The sequence below is a fragment of the Aspergillus lentulus genome (assembly GCF_001445615.1).
Source record: "Aspergillus lentulus DNA, contig: Alt04, strain: IFM 54703, whole genome shotgun sequence".
NCBI classification, from domain to species: domain Eukaryota; kingdom Fungi; phylum Ascomycota; class Eurotiomycetes; order Eurotiales; family Aspergillaceae; genus Aspergillus; species Aspergillus lentulus.
The window spans coordinates 3,952,181-3,978,346 of record NW_028322122.1 but is presented as its reverse complement, the minus strand read 5'-3'; the positions used below and the strand labels follow the sequence as shown (position 1 = coordinate 3,978,346).

General features: G+C 48.7%; 10 protein-coding genes and 1 non-coding gene across 11 annotated transcripts; 6 read left to right on the top strand and 5 right to left on the bottom strand.

Annotated features, from left to right (window-relative positions):
• Positions 1-33: 33 nt before the first annotated feature.
• On the top strand, positions 34-1,341 carry ALT_2574 (cystathionine beta-lyase; the record flags this gene model as incomplete). The annotated part of the gene is made up of 2 exons (XM_033561241.1): positions 34-249; positions 307-1,341. The coding sequence occupies 2 exons, from the start codon at positions 34-36 to the stop codon at positions 1,339-1,341; spliced, it is 1,251 nt and encodes a 416-aa protein (XP_033417132.1).
• Positions 1,342-1,877: 536 nt separating this feature from the next.
• On the top strand, positions 1,878-3,023 carry ALT_2573 (putative sarcosine oxidase; the record flags this gene model as incomplete). The annotated part of the gene is made up of 1 exon (XM_033561242.2): positions 1,878-3,023. One exon carries the CDS (start codon positions 1,878-1,880, stop codon positions 3,021-3,023), a length of 1,146 nt encoding a protein of 381 aa, XP_033417133.1.
• A 998-nt stretch (positions 3,024-4,021) lies between these two features.
• On the bottom strand, positions 4,022-4,570 carry ALT_2572 (S26 family signal peptidase; the record flags this gene model as incomplete). The annotated part of the gene is made up of 3 exons (XM_033561243.2): positions 4,022-4,223; positions 4,281-4,297; positions 4,367-4,570. The coding sequence occupies 3 exons, from the start codon at positions 4,568-4,570 to the stop codon at positions 4,022-4,024; spliced, it is 423 nt and encodes a 140-aa protein (XP_033417134.2).
• Positions 4,571-5,322: 752 nt separating this feature from the next.
• On the top strand, positions 5,323-6,134 carry ALT_2571 (uncharacterized protein; the record flags this gene model as incomplete). The annotated part of the gene is made up of 2 exons (XM_033561244.1): positions 5,323-5,989; positions 6,055-6,134. 2 exons carry the CDS (start codon positions 5,323-5,325, stop codon positions 6,132-6,134), a joined length of 747 nt encoding a protein of 248 aa, XP_033417135.1.
• A 1,077-nt stretch (positions 6,135-7,211) lies between these two features.
• ALT_t061 lies at positions 7,212-7,283 on the bottom strand. The gene has a single exon. It is a non-coding gene; the product is annotated as a tRNA-Ala (tRNA).
• Positions 7,284-7,640: 357 nt separating this feature from the next.
• Positions 7,641-8,708, bottom strand: ALT_2570 (uncharacterized protein; the record flags this gene model as incomplete). Its single annotated transcript, XM_033561245.1, has 1 exon — positions 7,641-8,708. The coding sequence occupies one exon, from the start codon at positions 8,706-8,708 to the stop codon at positions 7,641-7,643; it is 1,068 nt and encodes a 355-aa protein (XP_033417136.1).
• Positions 8,709-9,429: 721 nt separating this feature from the next.
• On the bottom strand, positions 9,430-12,269 carry ALT_2569 (RTA1 domain-containing protein; the record flags this gene model as incomplete). The annotated part of the gene is made up of 3 exons (XM_033561247.2): positions 9,430-9,973; positions 11,504-12,038; positions 12,101-12,269. 3 exons carry the CDS (start codon positions 12,267-12,269, stop codon positions 9,430-9,432), a joined length of 1,248 nt encoding a protein of 415 aa, XP_033417138.2.
• A 6,779-nt stretch (positions 12,270-19,048) lies between these two features.
• On the top strand, positions 19,049-20,309 carry ALT_2568 (putative integral membrane protein Pth11-like; the record flags this gene model as incomplete). Its single annotated transcript, XM_033561248.2, has 6 exons — positions 19,049-19,246; positions 19,305-19,341; positions 19,389-19,456; positions 19,510-19,883; positions 19,941-20,011; positions 20,068-20,309. The coding sequence occupies 6 exons, from the start codon at positions 19,049-19,051 to the stop codon at positions 20,307-20,309; spliced, it is 990 nt and encodes a 329-aa protein (XP_033417139.1).
• Positions 20,310-20,871: 562 nt separating this feature from the next.
• On the top strand, positions 20,872-21,633 carry ALT_2567 (type 1 glutamine amidotransferase domain-containing protein; the record flags this gene model as incomplete). Its single annotated transcript, XM_033561249.2, has 1 exon — positions 20,872-21,633. The coding sequence occupies one exon, from the start codon at positions 20,872-20,874 to the stop codon at positions 21,631-21,633; it is 762 nt and encodes a 253-aa protein (XP_033417140.2).
• A 573-nt stretch (positions 21,634-22,206) lies between these two features.
• On the top strand, positions 22,207-23,631 carry ALT_2566 (pepsin-like aspartic protease; the record flags this gene model as incomplete). The annotated part of the gene is made up of 3 exons (XM_089599373.1): positions 22,207-22,856; positions 22,910-23,228; positions 23,275-23,631. The coding sequence occupies 3 exons, from the start codon at positions 22,207-22,209 to the stop codon at positions 23,629-23,631; spliced, it is 1,326 nt and encodes a 441-aa protein (XP_089456519.1).
• A 177-nt stretch (positions 23,632-23,808) lies between these two features.
• On the bottom strand, positions 23,809-25,767 carry ALT_2565 (putative MFS sugar transporte; the record flags this gene model as incomplete). Its single annotated transcript, XM_033561251.2, has 8 exons — positions 23,809-24,014; positions 24,064-24,194; positions 24,247-24,634; positions 24,681-24,925; positions 24,975-25,223; positions 25,278-25,533; positions 25,585-25,636; positions 25,684-25,767. The coding sequence occupies 8 exons, from the start codon at positions 25,765-25,767 to the stop codon at positions 23,809-23,811; spliced, it is 1,611 nt and encodes a 536-aa protein (XP_033417142.2).
• Positions 25,768-26,166: the final 399 nt, after the last annotated feature.

The following is a 26,166-nucleotide window of genomic DNA, read 5'->3' as shown; positions in this document are numbered from 1 at the left end:
TACTGTCGTGTCCTGTTCATAGTCCACTACACCATGGGATCCATCAACGCGTCGGAGAATCCCTCAAAATTTATTCTGACAGCAGAGGCTCTGAACAATGCTCTGCCTGATATGCACATGGCCACCAGAGCCATTCATGCCGATGACTTCGTCAGTCCTCATCGTGCCATTGCACCTGGCATGCATACCGCGGTGAACTTCCGCTATGCACGCGATCCAGATGAACTGGTGCCAGAGGAAAATAAGGATGTAAGAGCCCTGACTTGATTCTTCACTGTCGTCCCCCTCCCTAACGAGACGCAACAGCCGAATGCGCCTTTCGATTCCCACATATATTCCCGCTACACAGCACCTAATTCCAACCGTCTGGAGATCCTGCTGCGCAGCCTCATGGGCGGCGAAGTGATCACGTACTCGACTGGACTCTCAGCTTTTCACGCGATGCTTATCCTCCTCAACTCCAAGCGCATCTTCATCGGAGATGGATATCATGGATGCCATAGCGTTGTGGACATCATCAACAGACTGACCGGCATCCAAAAGCTGGATCTGACGCAGATCGACCAAGCCGGGCCTGGGGATATCATCCACGTGGAAACGCCACTCAACCCTACCGGCGAGGCGCGCAATCTGGCCTACTACCGCGCCAAAGCAAGCGAACAGGGAGCCTACCTGACCGTGGACTCGACCTTTGCTCCGCCCCCGCTGCAGAACCCCTTGGACTTTGGGGCTGACATCGTGATGCACAGTGGAACAAAGTACGTGGGCGGCCATTCCGATATGCTTTGTGGGATCTTGGTTATCCATCCCAATCGAGTTAAGGAGGGATGGTTGAAAACGCTGCGTACGGATCGCCAATACATCGGTAGTGTCATGGGGAGCTTCGAGGGCTGGTTGGGAATCCGGTCCGCTCGCACCATGCAGCTCCGCGTGACGAGACAGGCTCAGACGGCGGAAAAGCTCGCTAAATGGCTACAGGAGCAGATGAAAGACGCAACGTCTCCAGTTGCAAAGGTTCTGAGCCATGTCCAACACGCCTCGCTTCAGGAGGATGACTTGAAGGAAGGGTGGCTCCAGAAGCAGATGCCGGGAGGCTTTGGGCCAGTTTTTGCTGTTTGGATGAAGACCCCAGAGCATGCGCGCCGACTGCCCAGCAGGATGTTTATCTTCCAGCACGCAACTAGTCTTGGAGGTGTAGAAAGTTTGATGGAGTGGCGGGCGATGAGTGATGCGCGCTGTGACCATAGGTTGTTGCGGATCAGTTGCGGTATTGAAGAGTTTGGTGATTTAAAGGCTGATATCATGCAAGGACTGGAGTCGCTGTTACGGGATTCTCCTTGACGTAAATTATTTCTATATATGAATTAATCTAGTTATTGTTATACGAACTATACTGCTCAGTCTGCTCAGAAACAAAACAGACAAGCCGAGACCTACTCGGTTCTTACGATGTCAGTATCATATATCCCAGACACCAGTAATAAAAAGCAGTGAACTCCAAACACCATGCCCTTTGGCTCTCTTATCGGAAGCCAGTTTGATATCCGATCAAGTGATCGGTGAGAGAGCGGGGAGCGGACAAATGCCCGATCACCTGAGCGTATCTATGACGGGGAACGGATTCAACGCCGACTGCAAATGACCACGATCCGTGCCCATTCACTTCCGCTGTACATCTGACTTGTCCATCCTTATCATCGATTATTTCACCTAGTAATCAAAACGAAATTTAATCCATCTCTGCAGTAGCTGAGTCACGTGGACGGGCCGATATGCTGGCACCTGGGGTAAAGAGGGGATCATGTAACCCATAAAGTCTGGGGCAAGTCATGATGCACAGGTATTCATTACTTATCTTCGTGGCAGATACAAAGAAAATGGAACATTTCGACGTCGCAGTTGTCGGACTCGGCGTCCTTGGAAGCGGAGCAGCGTACTATGCTGCCAAAAAGGGCGCCAAAGTGATTGCATTCGAGCAGTTCGAGCTCGGCCATGTGCGTGGCGCCTCCCATGATACTTCGCGTATTGTGCGCACTTCGAATTTTGCCCCCGAATATGTCGCCCTGGCCAAATCAGCCTACAAGGACTGGGCCGAGCTGGAAAAGGTTACGGGCTACGAGATGCTGACGACCACCGGCGGCGTCGTCTTTTTCGCTCCGGATTCACCAACATCAGCGAGCGACTTCGCGAGAAGCCTGGACACTCACAGCGTTCCCTATGAGCTCCTCGACGCCCAGGAGGTGAAGAGGCGATGGCCTCAGTTCAACATCCCCGACAGCGTGTCTACAGTGTACACAGCCGACTCGGGTATCGCGCACGCTGCGAAGACCGTCCGCATCCTGCAGACTCTGGCGCGCTCCCACGGCGCCATTTTAAAGGACAACACCCCAGTGGAACGCGTTACCCCCCAGGCCTCCGGTGGCGCCATAATCGAGACTCCCAAGGGCCGATACCACGCAGCCAAAGTGATCCTCGCGACAGACGCGTGGATCAATAAACTTCTCGCGCCCCTATCGGTCCACATCCCTGTGACCGTGATGCAGGAGCAAGTAACATACTTCAAGCCTACCAACTCCACCGCATTTGAGCCCAACCGATTCCCCGTCTGGATCTGGCACGGTGCCAACTGCTTCTACGGATTCCCATGCTACGGCGAGCCGACCATCAAGGCCGGGCGGGATTATTCCAACAATCTCATGACGCCGGAGCAACGCACGTTTGTGCACTCGCCTCAACTGCTTGAGGAGCTGACCTGTTTTATGAATGGCTTTATCCCGGACAAGGATCGCCAACCGCTTCGCACGATTACTTGTCAGTATACGATCACGCCTGATCGACGCTTCATCATTAGCCCGTTGGAGAACTACCCCGATATCATTGTTGGCTTGGGGGCAGCCCATGCGTTCAAGTTCGCCCCTGCTTTTGGTCGTGTGCTGGCGGAGCTGGCAGTCGATGGCCGGACGGATGAGGATATTTCGCAGTGGGGGGTTCCGAAAGGCGCTACTCAAAACAGCAAGCTTTGATGGAATCGCGGGTATCGGGAGGAGTCAGCTGTGCTGGAGCTCGGTATTGCATTTCATTGTTTTAAACAGGTGGTCTTGGGAGGCCTCATCATTCCAAGGTTGAATCCGCCTAGCTTGTTAGGTTGGCGCTGTTAGCTCAGCGGTACGGTTCGCTTAGGAAACAACTAGCTGTATATATGAACAGCAGAATATTGGCACTATGCCTCAGGAAATGATATCCGTCAATGAAGAATTCACTTCCAAGCGTCATGTACGTTACTAAAGCACACCCGAGATGTCCTTGACTGATCACTAGCAATTCTATGATTTTATCCTTGTGCATGTTTATACAACAGTAGTAACCATGAGCATTCTCTTCCGCAAACCAAGGGACATAACCTATCCTAATGAAGACCAGCAAGGCATGTTAGGCGAGCGTGTTGGAAGGGGCTCCATGCGGGAAGAGCGCCTCATCCTGCGATTAGATTATCCTGAAGAATGGCCACCTCTCTTTGGAAGCCCACTGGAAGCGTACAGCGTGCGAGTTTTCTGAGGTCGATTCTGGCATCAATTGACAACACCTACATACATGTATTATGCACGACTTGTTTCTCGGCGGTTGATGGGAATTTAGCCGGGCTCAAGCTTGAAAAAGACAATAATTGCGTAGCTCATATTCACAATATCTGGTTTGTCACAGGCATTGGTTGGATGGTCATTGGGAGACGGGCCACTATTCCGAGACATCCTATTCTTTGAGCTGTGTTTCCTTGCTGCCGCGGGAGAGACTGCGATATCTAAGATGAAAGTGTCAAGCGTCTTCAGAGGGATCTTTTCACCGCTGGCGCGAACAGTTGCGGGCATGGCATGGGTTTCCGTTTTCTTTTCTGCATATCTCCAATGTGGATCTACCCTAAGGTTTACCACGTTTTGTTAAACCCAGAACGATGAGTCCAGTGTTGAGGTGAGGCTGCAAAGTTGTATATTCTCACTCGCAAGTCCTTTCTTAGATCAATGGATCAAGCCAATACACCGACATAACATGACAGCGAGCTCCCGAAGGCGTGTGGAATCCTGTAGGACGATGACAACCCATCCCATGACGGGTACGTAACCCCGAACAAACCAAGAACCTGGCTGCGGGCCAAGTAATTCTGGCCGTCAGGATACAGTAACGTATCGTCGATGAGGTTATTGTCCCGCTTCGTCAGGTTGAGCTGGCTATAGTATATTGAAATCAGCGTACTCCAAGAAGGCAATGACTTGCACGTTACATACGTCAAATCCGGATTGCTCTGCTCTTTGTACATCACCAGAAGCACCCTATGAATTATTGGGAACGCGCTACCAGGTAATTAACATACAGGCATGTCGCCTATTGCAACATTTCGATGGTGGTTGGAGATGAATAAGACGTCTCCCGGGACGAATGCGGGAGCCATAGACTCAGTAGTGACTATCATCACCGGGTACGGCATACCGGCCCAAATTGAAAGGGCCTTCCAAGCCATGAAGCAGGCGGCGACGACCTGCGCTATGGCGAGTATCCCGTTCAGGACAGACCGCATGACTATGTGTATTTTGACGCGCACATCAAGGAAAGCGTTGGCTGAAGCCAGCTGCAACAGCTCCGGGGCTCTTTAAATTTTTACGATGAATGATCTGTCATCACTACGTACTAGGTTAATGGTGATATTAGACTGCCAGGTATTTGGATTACATCCTAATAATAATCCGATTCCCTGGGCCTGGCGGCTGGGGACGTCTGGGCCAAGGATCGGGGCGTCCTGGGGGGCGGCACAACCTTGACTTGCATCCACTTGGCGTTGGCCCCGGCTGCTTGGCGAGCGCCCGGGCCCTGGGGCTCACAGCCACACCCGCCGAACACCAGCTCCACTCAAAGCTGAGACTCGATATTTCCGGCTTGGCCTATCTACTCATGTCTCGCAGCCTCAGAGAATCCTCACACGGGTGAGAAAAATACAAGAGAAAAAGAAAGAGAAAGACAAAAGGGAAAAATGTCTCATACAATTTACTCTCATACCCATAGACTGTCAAGGCAGGTGAGCCTGACATTACCCATGGCTGTGATGATAACGGACCAGGTACGGGGGCCTAAAACAACCGCTGATGTGACTAAAGTTATCGAGGTAACCGGGTGGAGTCCCGGGGGTCCCATTCCCAACCACGGGCGGTCTATCCCCCGTCCACTCTATGAGTCTCAGACAACTTGACACCTGCCACTTACTATTCTCTACATCTATTGCTGAACATACATTGCACATTCACAGTCGGATAATTACACACTGGATTGCTAGCGATGGATTCGGACTCCCAATCATACAAAAAACCAGGCGGGAAACTCGTTGAGCCCGCCGTCCTCTGTTTAGTTGGTCAATCTGTCCTCACTGAGGCTGCAACTCCAACCCCACTTTACCAAGTCAACAGCGACATCACGTCAATCTCAAACAAAGGCTCGTCCGTGACGCTTGAAAGAGTCGAGCACGATGTACCTGAGATCGAGAGCGTCACTGCTGGCACGCCGCAAAAGCGGCATCTTTTCTATCTCGCACACCCTGCGAATGCTCAATACCGAACCGACATACCTGCTAAGTATTACATCACTTCTGCAGTACCCGACATGGTGGGCAATATTCGCCTCGAAACTTCCGAGGCACGGCTCCAAAGGACATCCTTCAAAGCGATGTTAAGCCCGAAGAAAACGGCCTCGGATAAGCCATTGTTCGACGAGGGCACACAACAAGTCCTATTGTTTGATATCCACTCAGATTGGAAAGTCGGTCGCAATTGCTATAAGTGGAGCGATTGCAATGGCAGACAGGTCGCTATTGAAGAAAAGGAGAATGACAGATATCGTTTATCCATTACGAAGAGTATGCCGCAGGAGTTGAGGGATGTACTGGTTGCTACATGGCTGTTACGGCTGTGGTATGACACGGCCGAGAGTAAACAAGCTAGAAGGCACTGTGAGTTATATCGAATCTCCGTGACTGTTAGTGTGGCCTTGTCTTTTGGCTAACTTCTTTTCCAGTCTTTGAGAGCATGACATCGCCAGAAGCATATCAAGAGAGCATGAAGCCATATATTCCAAGGCAGTGCATAATCATGTGAGATTAGTTGGGTAGTAACTGTGCCTGCGATTACATGCTCAGCTTCTTTAGAAGCTTGGAACTACTACAGCAGCTCATCTGTCCTTGACGGGAAACGCCTGCTTGTGTATGGACTTGCTGCTATCTCGCGCATTCAATGTATAGCTACGTCAATAGTTGTGTTATAGTCTGAGAATTATTAATTTGTCCCGTACTATTTGCCTTTTTTTCTCTTTGAGCAGGAAGACCTCGGGCTGCTCTTAGACCGTGTGGCGTGCCAGCTGGTTATTGATCGGGTCTCAAATCGGGCATCAGATACCCAGTGTACAGAGCCACCACTCACACAGACAATGTCTAAATCTGCAGTGCAGACATTCCTAGTTTCCACACCGGCGCCCGGTTTATGCTGTCCGCCGGAATTAGGGCTTTTCCTGTTTGGACTGGATTAGCCTTACTCCAGTATCAATAGATTTTGCGTCCTCATCGGCTTCCCAAAGGATTGACATGGTCGAATATCTCGTCGTCAGCTACTGGATCGCGGTTGGGTCCCACGATTTATTCCTTTCGGACATCAAGAATTTGTCAGAGTAGCCACAGCGGATGGTGCTACGGTCGACCTTGACATCAAAGAATGATCGCCGCATGGTTGGTTACAATCCGATGATGCTCAAGACGCCAAGCGTTAATTGGATAGTCTTCCGTCGAAGGACGTCGCCTTGATCATGCCTGGGGGCCACCTGCTTGCGATACAGTTGTATAACTTTTGCATTGAGAAATGAAGACAATGCCAGATTCCTGATTGTGTATCTACCAGGTGCAATGCGGACCCATTTATGACTCTGCCTGTATCATTTGGACCAGATTCGGTGGATGGCTTTAAATGAAACGAGTATGAAAGCCGTAATTGCCCTCGCCGCAAAATGCATGACAACCTAGGGTAGGGGCCTGAAACAAGACTATCAGCCTGATCTTCCTAAAGGTATTTATTTATAAGCACTCGCATTTCTGAGCCGTGAACCAAATCTCATCAAGCCAGGCGGTGATAATCGTGGGGTTGTAGAAAGGAAAAATAAAGATAAAAAATAAAAAATACAAAAAATGGACTCGCGGGGAATCGAACCCCGGACCACCCCCATGCTAAGGGGGTATTATACCACTAAACCACAAGCCCAGTTGTTGAAATACGAGGAGCATTCTTTGCTATATAATCCAAAGGGACACGTAAGTCATCCATTTCGTTGTTTCACCAAATGTTCGCCTTATAGGCTCTGTACAAAATAGAAAGAGATGATGGGGAAAGTCGGCAACGTATTTAAAGGGAGTTATTCTGCCAACAGGCCATGTCAGAAATGTACCACCAGACCAAACGAAGCTGACAGTGCGCTACTCACGGACTGCCATCAAAATATATCTATCCTAGTTGTGGATATTGCTTGAGAAACTTTCCTGCCCTTTAATATACTATTGTCTTATGCAGCAAAAAAGATCACAACTAATAATCATTCTCTCCACTGGCCCCATGAATGGTTCAATTGATTCTCAACACACAAGCGTTGTGCATCAAGAGCAAGTTAGTGAGCTCGGGGTTTTTCGAGTTCATGGCGATTCGCAGTGCTGTAGCACCATCAAACCCAGCAGCATCCGCACCATAATCAAGAAGAAGACGAGTCATAGCCACCAATTCATCCATAACGACTTGCGGATATGGAACCACTAGGTGACTGGGATTTCGAGGTCTTAGGGACCGCCCAGTGCTCTTTCCCACCCAGATGGCTTCACTTGGCTTCGCAGCCCGCGAAAGAGGTCCTATGCCATCGCAATCTACCATCTTTGGATTGGCACCAGCTTGAAGGAGAATTTTGGCAGTGGAGTAATGACCGCTGAACACAGCGCTATCTAGCGAGGTTGTGCCATCCCACCGGAAATTCACATCAGCACCTTCCGCCAACAGCAAGTGAATTAGCTCGTCGTTACCATGGTGTGCAGCGACCCAGAGTGCGTGTCCGAGCTCTTGAAGCCGCTGAGCAGCGTCAAGAAGTTGTCGACGTTCGGCGTCCCTCAGCAGGAGCGTAATAATCTCTGGATAGCCCCGACGCACCGCGGCAACTAGAGCTGGATCCATTTTACGGGTCTTCCAGGGGTTCACCCCTTTCTGCAGAAAAAATTGCAATATCGGGATATGACCGTACCATATGGCTCGATTCAGCGGCAACTCGTAATCTTCCTCCTTTAACTTCTCGCTCATGCCACCTCGGTTCAAAAGGAGCTCGACAATATGCAAGTGACCATACCATATGGCAGTTATGAGCGGATGATGAGTAAGTGTGTGTGTTTGCTCTGGCCACCATCCCGGCGGTGCATAAAGATCCACACCTGCGTCTAGTAGGCTGATGAGGGTAGATGCATACCCTCCCTGAGCTGCCCAGTGCAGAGCGGGAACTTTCGGCTGCTCATGGTATCTGTATAAAAAAGGATTGAGCAGGGAGTAGAGATGACGGCTGGTTCGAGACAAGGCATTGATCGCATCCTCTGAATGTAGTTCCTTGGCGATTGCAAGAATGATCTCGTCGGGAAAATCAGAGAGTGAGAATGGCATGATGTTGTTCAAGAGGTTGAACCACCTAGTAAAGGGTGTGACTATGCCTGACTTGAAGAACTCAGCGCTAGGGGCTGAGTGACTGAAAGAACGGACCTTGTCCCAGTTCATATTAGCTACTAAGGTACCTAGTACTTTGTATCTAATGCCCCAGCCCCCACGGTCCCCACCAGCCGATAACAGAGTCCGCCTGACGATATCCATGCGCCTCCCACCTGTAAGCCTTGAATAATTCCACGGCAATAGGGACTTAGCTCATCTCCACGTCCCCGATTAGGGACAATATCTTTTAAAGGGGTGCGTTGCATGGTTCCATGGTAGTAAAAGATGCTAGGTTCAGAAACGCGCGCGCGGAAAATGCGTTGTGGTACGGAAACTAGTGGGGGCCGACTGTATTTCCCACTACAACATCTACCCTGCCATTGTCAACTTCCTCCATCCCGGGAACCAAATTTGCCTGGTAATCAGCCTCGCCCTCGCCTTTCCCACTAGCCTTGAAGATTCTTCGTCTGCCCCAGACCGAATTGTGGTTTGGACTGTCCTTAGTGATGTATTCCTCAGCCATCGCTAGCTATTGAAGCACATCTATCCTACTATTGCTGGGGCCGCATTGATCCACTGTTAAATGATAGACTACCGGATCCCTTACTCAAAGACATCACAGAATGTTACAAATCCAAAACCGGACTGTACCATGCAGGTAGCCCTTCCATGAACTCGTCTAAATCAGAGCAACCGCACCAATCGCCGCCCCAGCAACAGCTATCAGCGAGCCATCCAGCATATGCCTCTTATTATTAGTCGAGCTTGACAGCGCGACAGTGCCGCTTATGCTAGACGTGCCGTTGCCATGAGTCTTGGAGTTCGGCGATTGACTCGGAGGAAAGGTGGTTGAAGGCATGATGCTGCTTCCGGTAGCGACTTGTGTCGCTGTACTCGTGGTTGTCGGGGAAGTAGGGGTGCTCTTGCCCGTTGCGACGGTGTCCGTTGTCGACTCGGCAGAGGTCACGGCGACAGGAGTTGAGGTCGCAGAAGCAGGCGGCGTCCAGCAGGAGAGATATGAAATCGTGGTAACATATGTGCCTGGGTAGCTGGCGCATGCAAGGACGTTGGTCTTGGGAGGAGCTCGACCACCTCCGCAGTCGAGTGGGTCACAGATTTCGCCTGTATTCGGGTCGAACCAGTAGAAGATACCATCGTCGCAGGTGGTGAGGCTGTGGGTGGAAAAGTCGGCGAAGACGATCTTTGCCAACACCAGCAGCGTGCTACAGTGGAAAGGAATCCCTTGATCATTTTGATTTGGTACTGTGTAGCCCGTATAGAGCAGGATACAGACAACCTCCAAAGCGATTGATATTTTGATCGTGGAAAACCAGGCAAGGGGAGTCACAGACACTCCACAACTTATATGCATAAAAAAAAAACCCTTGCAACGTTAGGTGAGTCAATACAAGACCACGGCGATGAGGGGAATTTGCAGGGTAGTAATAACAGAAAATTGGGCGGTCTTACTGCAACCGCAGTCAGGGGCTAGCCAATAGCGCGGCCATAGCTGGTTATAAATAGTTGAACTAGCTCAAAGTACGGGTACATAAGGTTTGCGGCGCGATAGCATAGCCCTGTCAAGCCTTTGGGATTTGAGCAACAAGCCCATGCGGCCACCTGCTCACTCGCTGAGACAAATGCGCCCTGAGATATGTTTGGCCAAGGGTAAGATTGAATATATTCCCCAAACCACTGTGGATTGCTACCCCAATGAATAGCATGGTGGTAAAAAGACCTCCAAATTATGGGCCGAAATTTCTCTCCATGGCAGGATGATGAGCGTATGTGCTTTCAGGCCCTAAATTCGACCCGGTATGGATGGTTATACTTTTTGACAACTAATCCTATGCAGGAGGCCTTAAATCTGATCCCTGCAAGTTGCGACAAGACCTACGAGACTGGACAGGAGTCTGTCAGTTAGCCGATGGCGATCATCGCCATGTTCACTTACATACCACGGCTGATTTCGCCGCAACTGTATATGCCGCCATTGCATCTATGTACGGCAGTGATAGAGAACATCGTGCATCCTCTGGGTCATCCTGTCCGCTCATATCTAGTTCTCAAATTTAGGCTCCTATGTGTATTATACAGTATACTACCTGATGCTCCAGACTGGACCCGCGTATGCACTGACCAAGTGTGGACCTACGAGTAGATCTGCCAACCATCGATCATCGGGTCAATGATTATTGCACAGCCTAGCCTGATGGGGATTGGTAAGTCGTATTACAGTTTTCTAGAACATTCTCGCGCCCAAGAGATCTAGGTCCATTTTTGAATGGCCTGGCTAGACCTCAGAAAAGCAGATCCACCTACGGAGTACCTTACCACGAATTTCATACATTAATGACATTAAACTATCAGTTTTTGAAATTTTTGCAGCCTTTTAGGCATTTCGTCCCTTTTAATGTACCTCTATATTTTCATCTTCGCAGATCAGGGTGCAAGCCTACTTATGGCAATCGACGCAGTAAGCATATATTGATCAAGGCAGCAACGCCTGAATAATTTCACAAAATTACTATCTATGACTATCTGAAACCCCACAGACCAGGGCCAGCCTGCACCGGTTGAGGAGATCAACATCGAAGAAAAGGTTAGAAAACGACAGAGGAATTCAGGGCTTCGGATCCATGTCGCAAAGACCGACGCTGTCCAGAGACTGTAGGGAAGTGCTAATGTCTCCGGGATAATTGTACGCAAACACGACCATCACAATCCACATCAGGACTGCATCAAACACATACAAAGTCCACTCGTGTTTCAATAGGTAACCATCATTGCCCAAAACAAATTCGGCCACGCGGAACACTGACCGAATCATGATGAGGAGACCCACAACGTGTAGAGTACGCAAGTGAGACTTCCAGGGAATGTCAACAGAGGTAGACAGACCTCTTGGATGCCGCCGCATCCGACTCTGGAAGACAATCGCCGTGATAAGGAAAAGACCGAACATGACGACCTGGATGAGGAGGCCGCCGACGACAATCTTGTTCCCTAGATCGGCCAGGGAGCTTTGGACCATCATCCCAGAGGCTCCTCCTTGGACCACGAAAGACAACACATCCCCGGTAACGAACACCTTTGTGAGCCAGTTGATGCGGATAAGCGAGTATTGTTCTCCTCTGACGGCGCGGATGATACGACCTAGGACCATGTAGATTGTAGCGGCAAAAAGCGCAGGTCCCAGTAAGATGAATACGCTTTGGATGCAGTACGGCATCATTCGGCCGGTCTTGTCGTGGGCGGATGCTCGCGCGCAGTAACCAACGAATTCAACTGAAAGTGTTACTTTAGAATCAAGCGACTGTGGCAACATAAGCATAACTGATAGTACTTACAGAATCCTCCGAGAGCGAAACAGATACAGAAGTAGGTCTTCATTCGCCAAATCTTCCAGATGTGGTAGAGAGTAGCGGCCAAGAAGAGAAGGGCGAATATTACTGCAGCGGCCTTAGAGGGAACGTAGTGCCAAAGATAGTAGCCTTTGTATGATTGCAGCTCGGTCATTGTATCTCTCTGAACTGGGTTCTTGAAGGGTGGGTAATGCTGCTTCGGAGGCTATACACCAGTGAAATGTATAGGGAATCGATGAGAAACCAGTCAAGAAGTGTGTAACTTTATAAAGATGGCTGGCAAAGACTTTATACTAGGTCTAATTCTGAAGAGTAATTCGTTGTGCCGTGGGGGATAATTTCATCTATGTTGTACTAGCTCCGTGATATGCCCGCTTATACGCGTATTCTTCCTAAGGTAGGCAGCAGTGGCGACCTCAATTAGAATACGAGTACTGAGTCCTTCTTGACGCTGCATGTGGAGACCGTCGTCTAGTATTTACCGTCTGCGGAACTAGCTTATAGTTCTCAGGCAATCTTCAATCATATATGGAGTTGAACTCGATTCTAACAGCAAATCAAATCATGTACCGCACACCGAGTGAGTTACCAGAACATGACTTGGGCCTTAGTTGAAGGATTGTATTTCACACTAATGCAATTGAATCCAAGCAGTATCCATACATACATAATAACTTAGTTGTGCGCTAGGGCAGCTGGTTCTCATATGCTTATTTGATGGCAGTTATGGCCATGTTGTGCGTGCTCATTATCTTATTGTTGACGTATAAAATAGCCTTTGTGCCTGGAAAAGGCTTCAATGATACACACCTATGCTTAACGTCTCCTTTTTCTTCTGCCATACTTAATGGGAGCCAGAATCAGACACGCCACGGTAATTAGCAGCTAGAGGTCCTCCTCCCTTGGGTGAGCAAAGTTTGTGCCAGAATCCTTGCATTAATTAAAGCATATGAAGACAGCTCGAGGATGCTTAAGCTGTTCTACTATTCTGACTAACCAACCCCTAGTCTCAACCCAGATATCAAACATGATACTGCGCAGGGAGTATTTTGGCTTTGTCGTTGGAATTGGTCAAAAAAAGGTCACTATTCAGACCACGGATAGCATACCCATATATTATTTAACTGGCGAATCAGGTACTACTACCATAGGCTACGTATGGAAAGAGTTTGCCATTGATTGTCGTCAAGAAGGCTAGGCCCTAATAAGTTACCTTACGACAGAGTAAGCCCACTAAATCCTTTCAAGTCGTTTCAAATCTGAAATAGGCAGTCCACTCCTAGAGTTGGACCGTTAGTAACGCCAGAAAGAAACACAACAAGGTAGATGAACGCTACCTTTCTGGATTTTACTTCTTTATTTTGTTGCTGAATGGTTAGGGACGGATATAATCACTCCATTCTTACAAGTATTGCCAGGGACTTCTTGAGATTTCGGAATCCACTGTGGTCCTTGTTCAGTGACCTGTTCCATATCTGAGGTATTACACGTCAGTAGGAGTGGTGTTGAGATTCCTTGACGCCGCAGCGAAGCCGAAACCGCTGGAGGCATCCTGTTGTTCAGGTGGCTTTTAGCAAGAGCTTCCAAAAAACACTCCTGTCCAAATGGGCACCTTATGTTTTGTTTCTCCTTTGTTAAGTATCTTTCATAATCCCACATTTGAGGACTGAAATTTCTCCTTCTTTCACTCAGTTTTCTACCAGCTGTGGGATCAGCAGCAACTTACCATTTTCTCCCATCCAGTGTCCAGGATAAGATTCCTCCTCCGCCCCACGAATACCAAACATGCGAGTGCTATGGACTGCAATACTGGCCCTCTTGGACCAACTTGGCATGGACGCATCAATTTGCAAGGGGCTCAAAGGTATGTTGATCATCCGGGGCTCAGCGGCACATGTAAAAGGCGTTGGCCATGGATTTCACTTGTCGCCTTTTGTACCCATTATGGTTTCTAAAGTAAGACAATCCTCAATTGAGTAAGTCACTTGTCCCAGTCACTGATTGGCACCAGGGATTCTGTGCTGGAATGCTAACTCTTCGTTGACAGCCCTCTTGGTGATTTCCTAGACCACCCGACTGGCACCGCTTCCGCCACAGCAGGAACTGGAGCCGCTGGTGTCAAGCCTGCTGAGACCAATATTATGGACAAAAACAGTCCCAACTGTACCCCATGGTCTATGGTAAGTCTTGACATAATCTCCTTTCGTGCTACTAATTATTAAGGACGTATGAACTCTAGCTTCGAAATGCCACAAGGACTCGTGACCCTGGCTACATATACTCCCCTCCGCCACTGCTACCATCTGCCTCAGGCGGAATTCCAGGATGCTACCTGTACGAAGCCCCGGCAAGTATACCAAGCTCTGCCGTTATTTCGCCAACCAATACGGGATCTCGACCGACCAACTGTTTGCCTGGAAGCCGAGCCTCGATACAAACATCAGCACTTGTACTCTGTCATCGAGCAACAGTTATTGTGTTATGCAGTACGAGAATAGTACAGGTGAGTCTTAAACAAAGAAGACTGGATCGCAAAACCCCGAGTCTAATAGAAGAAGCACCCTCAGACGACATCACGACCTACTGTTATCCAGAAATAAACGCCACAGACGCCGGAACAGCCTCGAGCTGCAACTGTTTCAGCTGCGTCATGTTGGATGACGCCTATATTTGTATGACACCCCTCACACTACTTGATCTTGTTGACCTGCCAAGCATATATATACTACATTGGGCTTCGTAGCTCATGCCTTCTGAACAGAATACGGATGTGATGATTTTGCCTCAGACTACGAGATTACTATGTCCGAGCTCCTTGCATGGAACTCCCTTGATACAGCGCTTTATGCCAATCTAGAGGAAAGTGCAACTCGCGCTGTTTGCATCGGGACGAGCACCGCTAACCCTGCACCAACCACCCTGCCGAAAACCAGAGCTCATACTACAGCCTATCGAGCCAAATTTGATTGTTTTTGAATATATGTGGGGCTTGAGCCGCTCTGTTTGGGAACTTTTTCCAGAAGATTCGATAATGCCAATATGATAGTGCGCTTGAACAATCCCAGTGCCATACCGCTTGAGACGCAGCATACTCGCATTTCAGAGAGTTTCTGCGGAAAGTAAGCCGGACCTCAGTACTCTCAGATCGGCCTCACTTCGCAGAATCACCAGCTTCGTATTATTTGTACCATCCCGTCTTTCTCACTTTCGTAGTCCCAACCTGCATTGAAGAATACCAAGTCTATACCGTTCTTATCCAACCTCTGTCGTAGTCACCGTAGGGGAATGGGTCATTGCCCATCAATCGACAATCTCGTCACTGAGACACGGTCCTCCGACTCATCTGGTTCAGCACTCGAATATGTTCCTCCTTCAGCGCCTTAAACTCGGCATCTAGTTGATTGTGCCACGGATATAGAACGAAGACTTGGAACGCGAGCGCCGAGGACGCGACGGCGAAGTTGACAAGGGAGATTCCGCGTGTGATGATCATGTTTTGCTAACTGGTGATCAGCCTTGCGTCGAATAGATGCGAGTATATCCGATATGGATGAGATACTTACAACAGAACAAGGTCAGAGAAACCGGTAATCTTCATGATTGTGCGTAAGGGTCGATGAACCAGACGAGGAAGGAAGAGTTTATAATCCGGGTGAATGGGGCATTTGGGTCCGCCCCATTCACGCGTGGAAGTCACATCCCCACTGTTTGTGGATAAGCTAGGTAGCTCTGAAAATGCCTGCCTCAGCCCAACGGCTAGTTCTTATCCGAGGCGAAGAAGCAGGCCGGCTTTTCGTGGCTATACTTGAGAGTTAGGCGTGGTAAACAGCCTACTGACCGTTTTGCCCTTCGGTTCTTGGACTTGCTTTCAAAGACGTAACGTCGGCCACGCTCCTCACCCGTATTCACGATGTAAATAGCGCATTATATTTACTGCCCGCTCTGTTAGATCCAAAGTAGCTACCCAGGGATGTTGCGGAAGCCTTCATTATGGTGGAGCCCGGAGATGGTTCGTATCTGTCGGATCCGACACCTGAAGGTCTATGATTGGTCAACCGGGAGCGTCTTCAGTAAGGTAGGTACTGCCTGCTAGGTCGGAGAAACGAAAATGCGCCGTCCCCCATAGTTTGGTTTATTTGAGATGTTTGATTGTTGAACTTTCCGGCCGTAGGGAGAGTGTCTTTGATTTAAGGCCTTGCTAACTATCAAAACGTGCGGTGTCTGGATTTAGGTAAGGATGCCATTCTATCTTGTTGTCCGCGCATTAAAGAAATATATCTCCCTGACAAAGCAATAATGACCGCCGAAGCTCATTGATATATATATTCCCGAAACTCCTTCGTCCAACCCTGAAGATATACTCTTTGCTTTGATATTATAAGGGTTAGAAGACCTCCCAATCAGTTATGCCTTGAAACATGTTAACGGAACACTGACACTAGAAGTTGACTGATAATAGCTTAAATCGCTACAATACGGCCCTTCGAGGGCAACTAGCTTATCAAACAGTCAACCATCGAGCGCTAACTACTCATCTTTCGGATATTTTTTTCTCTAGAACACTTACGCTCGTATCGTGGGAAAATGAGAGCAGTATAGATGAAGGCCGATTGAATCTTGACTTCCTGGATGAGGCAACTGTCTGAAAGTCCTCATTACGTAAGGATTCAAAAAGCTGAAGACCCCGAACGATGTTGAGCAAGGATTTGGGGAATTTCATCTTCAACGCGCATTTCGGACTCGAACTTGCCTGCTTATGCTTGCGAAGCCGTAATGGACGGATTGCGCTAGCACGCAGCTGAAGAAAAAGCAAACCCCAGTTTTTCATCAAGCGTCTCCAGTGATGGTCGCCTTCCCTCTAAGCAGGAAGGACGGGACATTGTTGACATCTCAACTGCATAATAAACATAGAGATAGAATGCCACGATTACTTCTCTGTTTGATTAGGAGTGGGATACGCAAGATGTCAATGTCATCACAGTGCTTCATATTCCGAAATGTAACTGAAAAAGGTCCAAGCATTCATTAATCTTTACCCTAATGCATGGGAAAAGTAATGTCAAGTGAACAACCACGATCATCCCTGCATGTGTAAATAAAGCATCCATGTGAATCGAACCTGGATCAAATACTGTTTCTAAGATCCTGGACATGAAGTGGTGCAGCCTTACATTGACCAGCTGTATTCAAAACTGGACCGCATATATCACCATTTTGCAGGAGGCATTGTCCATAGTTTACAACTAATAGTTAGTCAATGAGCTCTGTCTCTATAGAACAGCGTATTCGGTCGTGACCTTGAGAGAGACGCACTTCGGATCACATACCTCTCGTACATCTTCATTGAAGTTGAGGAAAAATTGCCGCATCGTGGCTTGCGTGGATAGAAAATGTAATGTAGAGTTTGAGTTTTGGACAACAGATACTGAATCTAGATTACTCTACATGCAGCGAGTCCTTTTACGAGCCTCGATTGTAATAGCCTCCACCTATCTACTCGTTGTTCAAGAGTTAGTCTACTCAGCATCTAGTCGACAAATCAACATTCAGAAGACACATTCATCTTGTCAGGAAATAATCAGAACTCATTCGCTCGCTGATGACTGGATCTGGGTTCAGCGTCGTCTACATGCAGACTGCTGAGGAACAGCCATGTGTCACATGTGCAGGCAGCCAAATCCCGTCGTCGTGTGGTTCAGTCTTCTGCAAACGCCTCGAGAACATTCAGCCAAAGACGATCGCAGAAACGTCGAGCATTCTACCATTTCGGCCAACTTCCGAGCTATTTACTACTTATTTAGATAACTACTCTTGGGACAAACAACCTACAGCCACCACTTGATATGGTGGCTGGCCAGAGAATCAAAGACTAGCAGCACAAACAAAGAACTGGGAGGTATTTCATCGCAATAGGTAAGAGCAAGGAACGCAGGGGCAGGTTTTCTAGAATAATAGAAAATTATTGACAAGCAAGGGAGATTGGTCGGCTTGATCGTCCGTTAAGAAATCGAGCATGACCTGTCAAATTTGACCTTCCTTAGCATGTAAGTCTTAACCTCAGGCAATTTGGCAAGAAAGAACTTGCTAAGACATTCAGCTTTTTGAATGTCTGAGATATGTCGATTAACTGAACAGACAAAGAAATTCCATCTGAGTTTAGCAAACATTGACAGAGCAAGCTGGGTTGTATCCGAATAGATAAGTGGACGGAATAAGATGGGAAGTATGATGTATCACATTCGACAAATGATTGATCCACCGACGGCATTTGAACCTTGCCTCAACCTTATCGAGGAAGGCTCAGGCCTTCTGGATTTGTTCAGACAAGGCTGTGGAGGTCCAGCAAGGGCAAGCCGGTAAAAAGAAGTGAATTGCTCAGATTGACAGGGATTTCGATCCACATTCGGGCAAACACACCGACACTTGCGTCATTTAGTACCTGTCAACCATGACACGCATCGATAAAGAACTGCTCTATTTATGCTTTGCGCTCAGTCGTTCGATTCTCGTAGTGATCAGCATCAGATCGTTTTCCCCAAGTTATTGCCAGAGTTCCTAACCCCTCCAGATTGCGAAAACGGCGCAATTCTGGTGCCAGATCGGCCTCCCGCAAACTCGGCGGTCAGGTCTATGGGACAAACATGATGCTAGCGTGTCAATAATGTGATGTGTGAGTGACCGATATTGAAACTTTCGGGCCCTGCAAAGCTTGATGGAGAAAGACGAAGAATGTGACCGGTCTGGCTGCGATGACTGCCGAGTATCTATCTCTCCAGGGAAACATTTAATATGCAGCACCGTTGCCATCGTAGAGATGGCTCTGGTGATTTCAAATAATTGCAGCCGCCTTGCTCGTTCTTCAACGGTCGATTCAATCTAACCCTCGTTTCTTTCCTTAACGCTCTTGCAGAACATTCGGACAGACTGCCGGCCATGTCACTCGATCAGGTGTCCGGCAATGGCACTCAAGGTGACTTTGAGCATCCGAATCAGAATCTGCGTCGCGGTATTATCATTGCGCTGTACTTCGCCTTCATTCTATCCACAGCGGCCGTTGTCTTGCGCCTAGTGGCAAGAAAGATCAATGGAACGAGGTTGTACCTCGATGATTATCTGATTATCGTGGCCTTGGTATGATCGATCGATCGTATTTGGAAGATTTGCCACCAGAATGCTAATTATCGCCAAGTTGTTCAAATATGGGTGCTCAATAGGAGTGACCATTCGTGAGTTGTCCGCGCTGTCTGCGAGTTCGATTGCTGACCAAAGGCAGTCCTGTTCAATGGCTTAGGATCACATATAGACATGATTCCTGAGAAGAACCTGGAAGTTTACTTTCAGGTAAGTACGCGATTTGAATTTGCACAAGGACGAGCTCTGACATGACCGGGCAGATCGGATGGTCCAACTCCTTCGTGTACACCGCATGTATCCTCTTCATCAAGCTCTCGATTCTCGCCTTATACAAACGGCTCTTCTCCGTTCCTCGCATGATTATCGTCGCCAATGCTATCGCGGCGTTTGTCATCCTCTGGGCTCTAGGTATATTCCTGGTCGGAGCCTTGATGTGCTTGCCGGTCCAGAAGTTCTGGAAGCCTTCGATCGAGGGATCGTGCATCGACTCAGCCAGTTTCTATTACGGACAGCAGATTCCTAATATTTTGACGGACCTGGTTATTCTCATTATGCCATTGAAAATTGTTTGGGCTCTACCAATCTCAAAGACGCAGAGACTTTTGCTTTCTGGAGTCTTTATGGTTGGAGGACTGTAAGTTGCATGTCCATGTCCAGACGTCTTGTTCCTCGGTAACTAACCGCCCATCAGGACACTGATCTTCGATATTGTGCGATTGGTCGCTATGATTGAGTTCACGAAGGCTGGGCCCGATTTTACCTGTGAGTAATAATCTGTCCGTTGTCTTGCTCTTACATCTAACCATTCATCTCCGCAGACAACCAAATTCCTGTCGTTGTCTGGACATGCATCGAAGCAGCGGTAGGCATCACAGCGGCGTGTCTTCCCAACCTGAAGCCTCTATTCAAAATCGCCCACCGTCAATTTTGGTCTCGGATCGGATCGCAGTCCAAGGAGGAGAACTCCAGAAGATCCCACGGGCTGTCGGATGCTACTACCCTTTACGCTTATGCCACTCAGACTCAGTACAGTCATCACACTGAATGCACTAAAGCATAATCTTTAGCCTTTCTATCTTCGTCCTTTTCGTCTTTCCCTTGCGGTTTATTCATTGCCGAGAAAAGCCGTACTCGCCTTTCGTTGACTTCCCTTCTCTTCATTGATATATACTTTTTCAATCATCATGTACAAACTATACCGACTGGCTATTTGATAAATACAGTTGAATTTCAAATACTAGGCATGTAAAAACAAAGGAATCCCCACCCAGCCCAAGGGTAGCAGTCCAAAGCGACGCAGAGCAGGCCGGCCGCAGGATACCCCGGCATGCCGATACCAGCTCCGTCTACAAACCAAACTCAGTCTTATACCTAACAAGGTACCCGAGGACCCTCCGTTACACTCTTAATATGAACAAGTTGGGCTAATATAACCCTATCACCTTCGTCATATTATGACCTATTCATGAAAACATGCATATCAGTCCTATCCATGTTCCAAGGCCTACGTCATCCCGATGTCATCTCCGGTCCTTCCTATATATGCCAGAGGACAACAGCAATTTTGACCTTCCTCCCTCTCTATCAACATTACGCTCAATCAACTCCACAATCAGATCACCATGACCGGAAGAAAGATCCTCGTCATCCTCACCGACGCCAAATCCTTCCCGCTGAAGAAAACCTCCGGTCCCGATGCCGGCAAAACAGTCGAACACCCATCAGGCTTCTTCCTCATGGAGCTCGCCAAACCTCTCGAGAAAATCCTCGCCGCCGGCTACGAAGTGACCTTCGCCTCGCCCAAGGGCCTCGAGCCCGCCCCGGACCCGCTCAGCGAGTCCCTCCTCGCCTTCGCAGGCAACTTCTACGAACGCCAACGCGAGAACGAGCTCATCGACCGCATGAAGCGCGAGAATGGGTTTAGTCGGCCCAGACCGCTCGGCACCATCAGCGACGCAGAGCTGGATTCCTTTGCGGGGGTGTTCATTCCCGGGGGCCATGCGCCGCTCTCGGATCTAGGCGGCGATAAGGAGGTGGGTCGCGTGCTGCGGCATTTCCACGCGAAGAAAAAGCCCACCGCGTCGCTCTGTCATGGTCCGATTGCGTTTCTGAGTACGAAGCAGGCGGGGGATGGGTCGTTTATCTACAAAGGGTATAAGATCACGTGCTGGAGCGATGCGGAGGAGAAGGTCATGGAGACGATGTTGGGTGGGGAGATTAAGAAGGTGGAGTCGTCTCTGCGCAATGAGGGGGCTGAGATGGTTGAAGGGCCTGGGGAGAAGGTTGGGAGTATCACTGTTGACCGTGAATTGGTAACGGGGGGCAATCCTCAGGCGGCGAATGCGTTGGGGGATCAGTTTTTGAAGATGCTTAGTGTTCATTGAGTGTGTGTACGTGTACGTCCCGATTGGGAGCCAAGTCTTTCAATTCGATGCCGAAACCGTGCTAGCCCCTAGCTTTGAATATCTTGGAAGCAGACATGCATCGGAATGTGGCCATCCCTGTTTCTATTTTGCGTCTCTTTCTTATCTTATCCATGCGTTATCATATCATCTGCTTATCGATAAGCCATTGTCGGATGCCAACCATGTTTCCTCTTCTGGCGTTACAATCAATGATTTTTATGCTAGAGTCAGTTCTGCATGATAGACATCGTATAATTACTGAACTAGCTGTTATCTTGAAATAAAATTAATAACTACAATTTGAAGATGCGCTGTGCCTGCTTTCGATCATGAAGGTTGTATATCTCTGTGCTTGGCTGACGGACGGAACGAATGCGGAAGAATGCTGCTGTTGACTTGGCAGATCATGCAGATATCGCACTCAACCACTTCAATATCGAGCTCTTAAAGTACATTTAAACATGGATTTTCCTATTTTTGAGAGAGGGGAGAAAGTATGCAGCCTGCTATTCGATTTCCTGAAGACCAAGTTTGGTATCGAAGAAAGTCACAATGCATTTCTCGACAAGCAGTGTACTTCTATACCTGATCGCCTCGGCATCATGTACAGCAGCGTCTCCTCTGTTTATTCAGCATTCAAGAAGAAAGAATCCAAGCACAAGCACCTGGACACCATCAGCATTCACAAAACCAACCACAAACGAGGTTGCAAGTACAACATCGCATGTCCTTGAACTTACCAAGATCAACAACAAAGGCAACGCCCGCAGCGCAGTCGAGCTCAACAGCCAAGTTAGAACCGGGTCTGCAAATCTAGTCTCCTTCGCCGAAGTAGGCGGGTTCGCAACATCGATCACAATCGGCAACCAGACATTCGAAGTCGTCATCGACACAGGGTCCAGCGATTTATGGGTCGTGCGAGACGGGTTCACATGCATCAACCCTGAAAGCAGGAGGGAGGTCGCACAGTCAGAGTGCGGGTTCGGGCTGGCATACGCACCTAATACCACCTTCCATGAAGTTAGCGGCGAGTTTCTGGACATTAAGTACGCAGACGGAGAGATTCTCTCCGGCGTCATTGGGACTGAGAACGTAACATTAGCGGGCATCACGGTCAACCAGACTATCGGGGTTATAGATTACGCGGGTTGGTATGGCGACGGTGTTACGTCGGGCTTGATGGGTCTTGCGTATTCTTCTCTGTGGGTTAACCGGGTCTCATTGCTCTGATTCTGTCTACTGATGGTGTGAATAGCGCGAAGGCCTACACGACAGATTATAAGCAGCCAAGTCTATATAACCCCATTTTCGCAACCATGTACGAGCAGGGCCTCATCGATCCTGTCTTCAGCATGGTGATGAACCGCAATGCTTCCAATGGCACAGCAGCTGGGTATCTGACACTCGGTGGATTGCCGCCTAACGACGTCAAACGGAATTTCAGTACCACGCCTATCCTGATCACGAACATCAAAGGCTATCCGAAGGATTATGATTTTTACACCGTCAATATTGATGGAGTGGCGGTAGGCAACAGGAGCTTGCCAGAGGCTGGTGGCAACATTCAATATCTCGTAAGGATGTGCCGTTCGTGGACTCGGGCCCGACTAACAATCACAGGTCGACTCAGGCACCACGCTCAACTACTACCCAAACTCCATCGCGGATGCTATCAACGCCGCATTTATTCCTCCAGCGGTGTACAATGATTACGATGGGGCATATGTGGTGGATTGTAACGCAACAGCGCCAGTTCACGGTGTCACAATTGGGGGTTCGACTTTCTATATTAATTCAACGGATATGATATTACCAGGCGGGACAGATAACTCGGGAAACAGAACCTGCATTAGCGGGATCAATGCTGGGGGAGATGTCGGGCAAGGTATATTTGTCCTGGGAGGAACGTTTTTGAGAAATGTGGTGGCAGTGTTCGATGTCGGGGCTGCAGAGATGCGGTTTGCGGCGAGTGCATAATCTTGGAAGAACTGCATATAGAACTATAGATATAGACTGTTTATAATTTGTTTAGTGTGATATATTGTTCAACATAATGCATTGTTCAACAAGGTCCTATGTATTGTCTGATGAGACTTCCGTTATAGCTATCGTTTCATGTGGTCTGTCGCAAACAGAGATAAATAAATCTGGTAATCATCCCACATGCTGGACGGTAGCCGAACCAATCTTAATCTCGTCCCCCGTCGCCTGCCTCTGCTTGATCTGTCGTTGTAATTCCTCGTCCTCATGCTGGATATACTTCAGTGGCCGGCCCGTTGAGATTGCATCCGCGTCTCCCGTTACGATCAGCGGCGGGTTTGAACGGTAGTATGCGTCGAGGTCCTCCAGAGTCCGGTTTGCTAGAGATCGTCAGCATCTTGCGGATGGGTGACTTGGAATTACACTCACCGGTCTCCGGGTACAGATAATATATGATCGGAAGAGAAACCGCGTTGGTGATTGTCCACACAATCCAGAATTTCCACCCGATGTTCTGTATCCCGATAGGTGTGATTTCGACAATGACAAAATTGGTGATCCTGCATATTGTCAGTACGAGGCAGAATCTTGAAAAAGAGCACAAGGGCATACCAGTTCGTTGCGGACGAGACAGCCGCACCTTTCGTCCGCATAGGAAGCGAATTGATCTCTGTCGGATACAGCCAAGGAACACCCAGCATGCCAATTCCAAATGCAATGTAATACAGAAAGAAGAATGCGACTGATGCGGTACCATACTTTGGGTCGTTCTCGGCGAATCGAAGGAGGATAGTGATGATCAGGAAACATGCAAACTGGCCAAAGGTCGACATCAGCATTAGGCCCCTTCGACCAAACCGCTCCACCATGATGACTGCCACACAGGCGAACACAAAGTAGGATGTCGCGTTGCAGGCGCTGAGGAGGCGCGACATGCTGTTTGACAGGCCGACAGAGTTGATGAGCACCAGGGGTAAGTAGTAGGACATGATGTTAATCCCTGTACATATTAGCCAGTGTTCAGCATCTTGGAAGGAAATTCATACCCTGAAATTGCTGTAGAGCCTGCGTTCCCGCACCAAGAAGTATCCGTCGCAATGTTTTGGTATCATTTGTTTTTTGACGGCGTAGTAATAAATCAGTCCAGGAGACGGCATTTTCCCGTTCGTAGTTGATACTGTATTCGATTTCGTTGTACTGGGTGATGATGTACGGATCATCGGCTGCCTTGGCCTCGATGCGGGAGATGACGTCTAGGGCTTGCTCATTGTGTCCGTGCGAGAGGAGCCATCTAAAGCGTATTAGCAGCGGATCGTCGGGTTGAATTCGCAACAGCCAACCTTGGGGACTCAGGAAGCCATGGTACGGTCGCGTAGAGGATGAAGATGAAGAAAAATTGCAGTGCGATGGGCAGCCTCCATGCGAGCGCACCACCTTTGAAAGAAAGCCCGTAGTTGATCCAATTGACCAGCGCAAAGCCAGAGACATTCAGTGCCATTTCCAGAATGACCAGCTTTCCTCGCCATTTGACGGTGGCAGTTTCGGTTTGCCATACGGGGGCCGTGGAGGTGTTGATTCCGTTGCCAATACTGCAGATGTCAGCGCTGTGCCATTATACGAAGGTCGAGTAATAGTCTTCTCACCCCAGGATCACCCGTCCGACGAACATCTGCGCCAAGCTGTAGGAACTGGCTTGAAGGATGGTACCGACTGCCATTATGGAGGTTCCCAGGAGAATGGACTTCTTCCGACCGAGCCTTTCGGACACGATGAAAGCTAGAATCGAGCCGAGAAAGCAGCCGACGTCGTAGATGGCTGTAACGGTCGATAAGGTTTTCGTCTTGGTCGGCCCGACAAGATCATGGACGACTAGAAAGTCCTCCGTGACGACGACTCCGCCTAAGGAGACTATTTAGCTCGTTCGTAGTATGAACTGGCTCGTGGACATACTAAACACTCCCTGGTCATAGCCGAACAATGTCATGTCCGTAGCACAGGCAATCTGTTCGAGTCTTAGTATTGAATTGATTTCGAATTCTGGGTACTCACTGTGATCCAGAGGGTGAGCCATCCTCCGGTGAGCCCAAAGTAGGGCTTCTTTTCGTGCTTCGGAGTTAACATATTTCGCTGCATTGAGCTGCGGGAGAGAATACTTCGTAACCTCGATGATCATGTCGACAAATGGATATGGCACTCTTATATACCACCACAGAAAGGACAAAGAAGCGATCTGCACGACCAAGACCCACAGTGCAGGTTTCGCAGTGTGGATTTGGGGTAACATGCATCTTTAGCCGAACATGGACATGGTAACATGGTGTCGGAAGCCTCTGTCAATAAGAGAATTGTTTTGAACTGATATGATTTTATAAGATAATATTGCAGGACATTGCAATTTACAGGGAACTGCAAGTAGATAGTCTGTACACCAATCTCAAGTCGTCCATAGTGGAAGAACAAAATGTAATAGTCTATGAGTGATCTTCTTGCCTCTACCTGGATTGCGTAACAATTATTGTTATGACTTGCGGG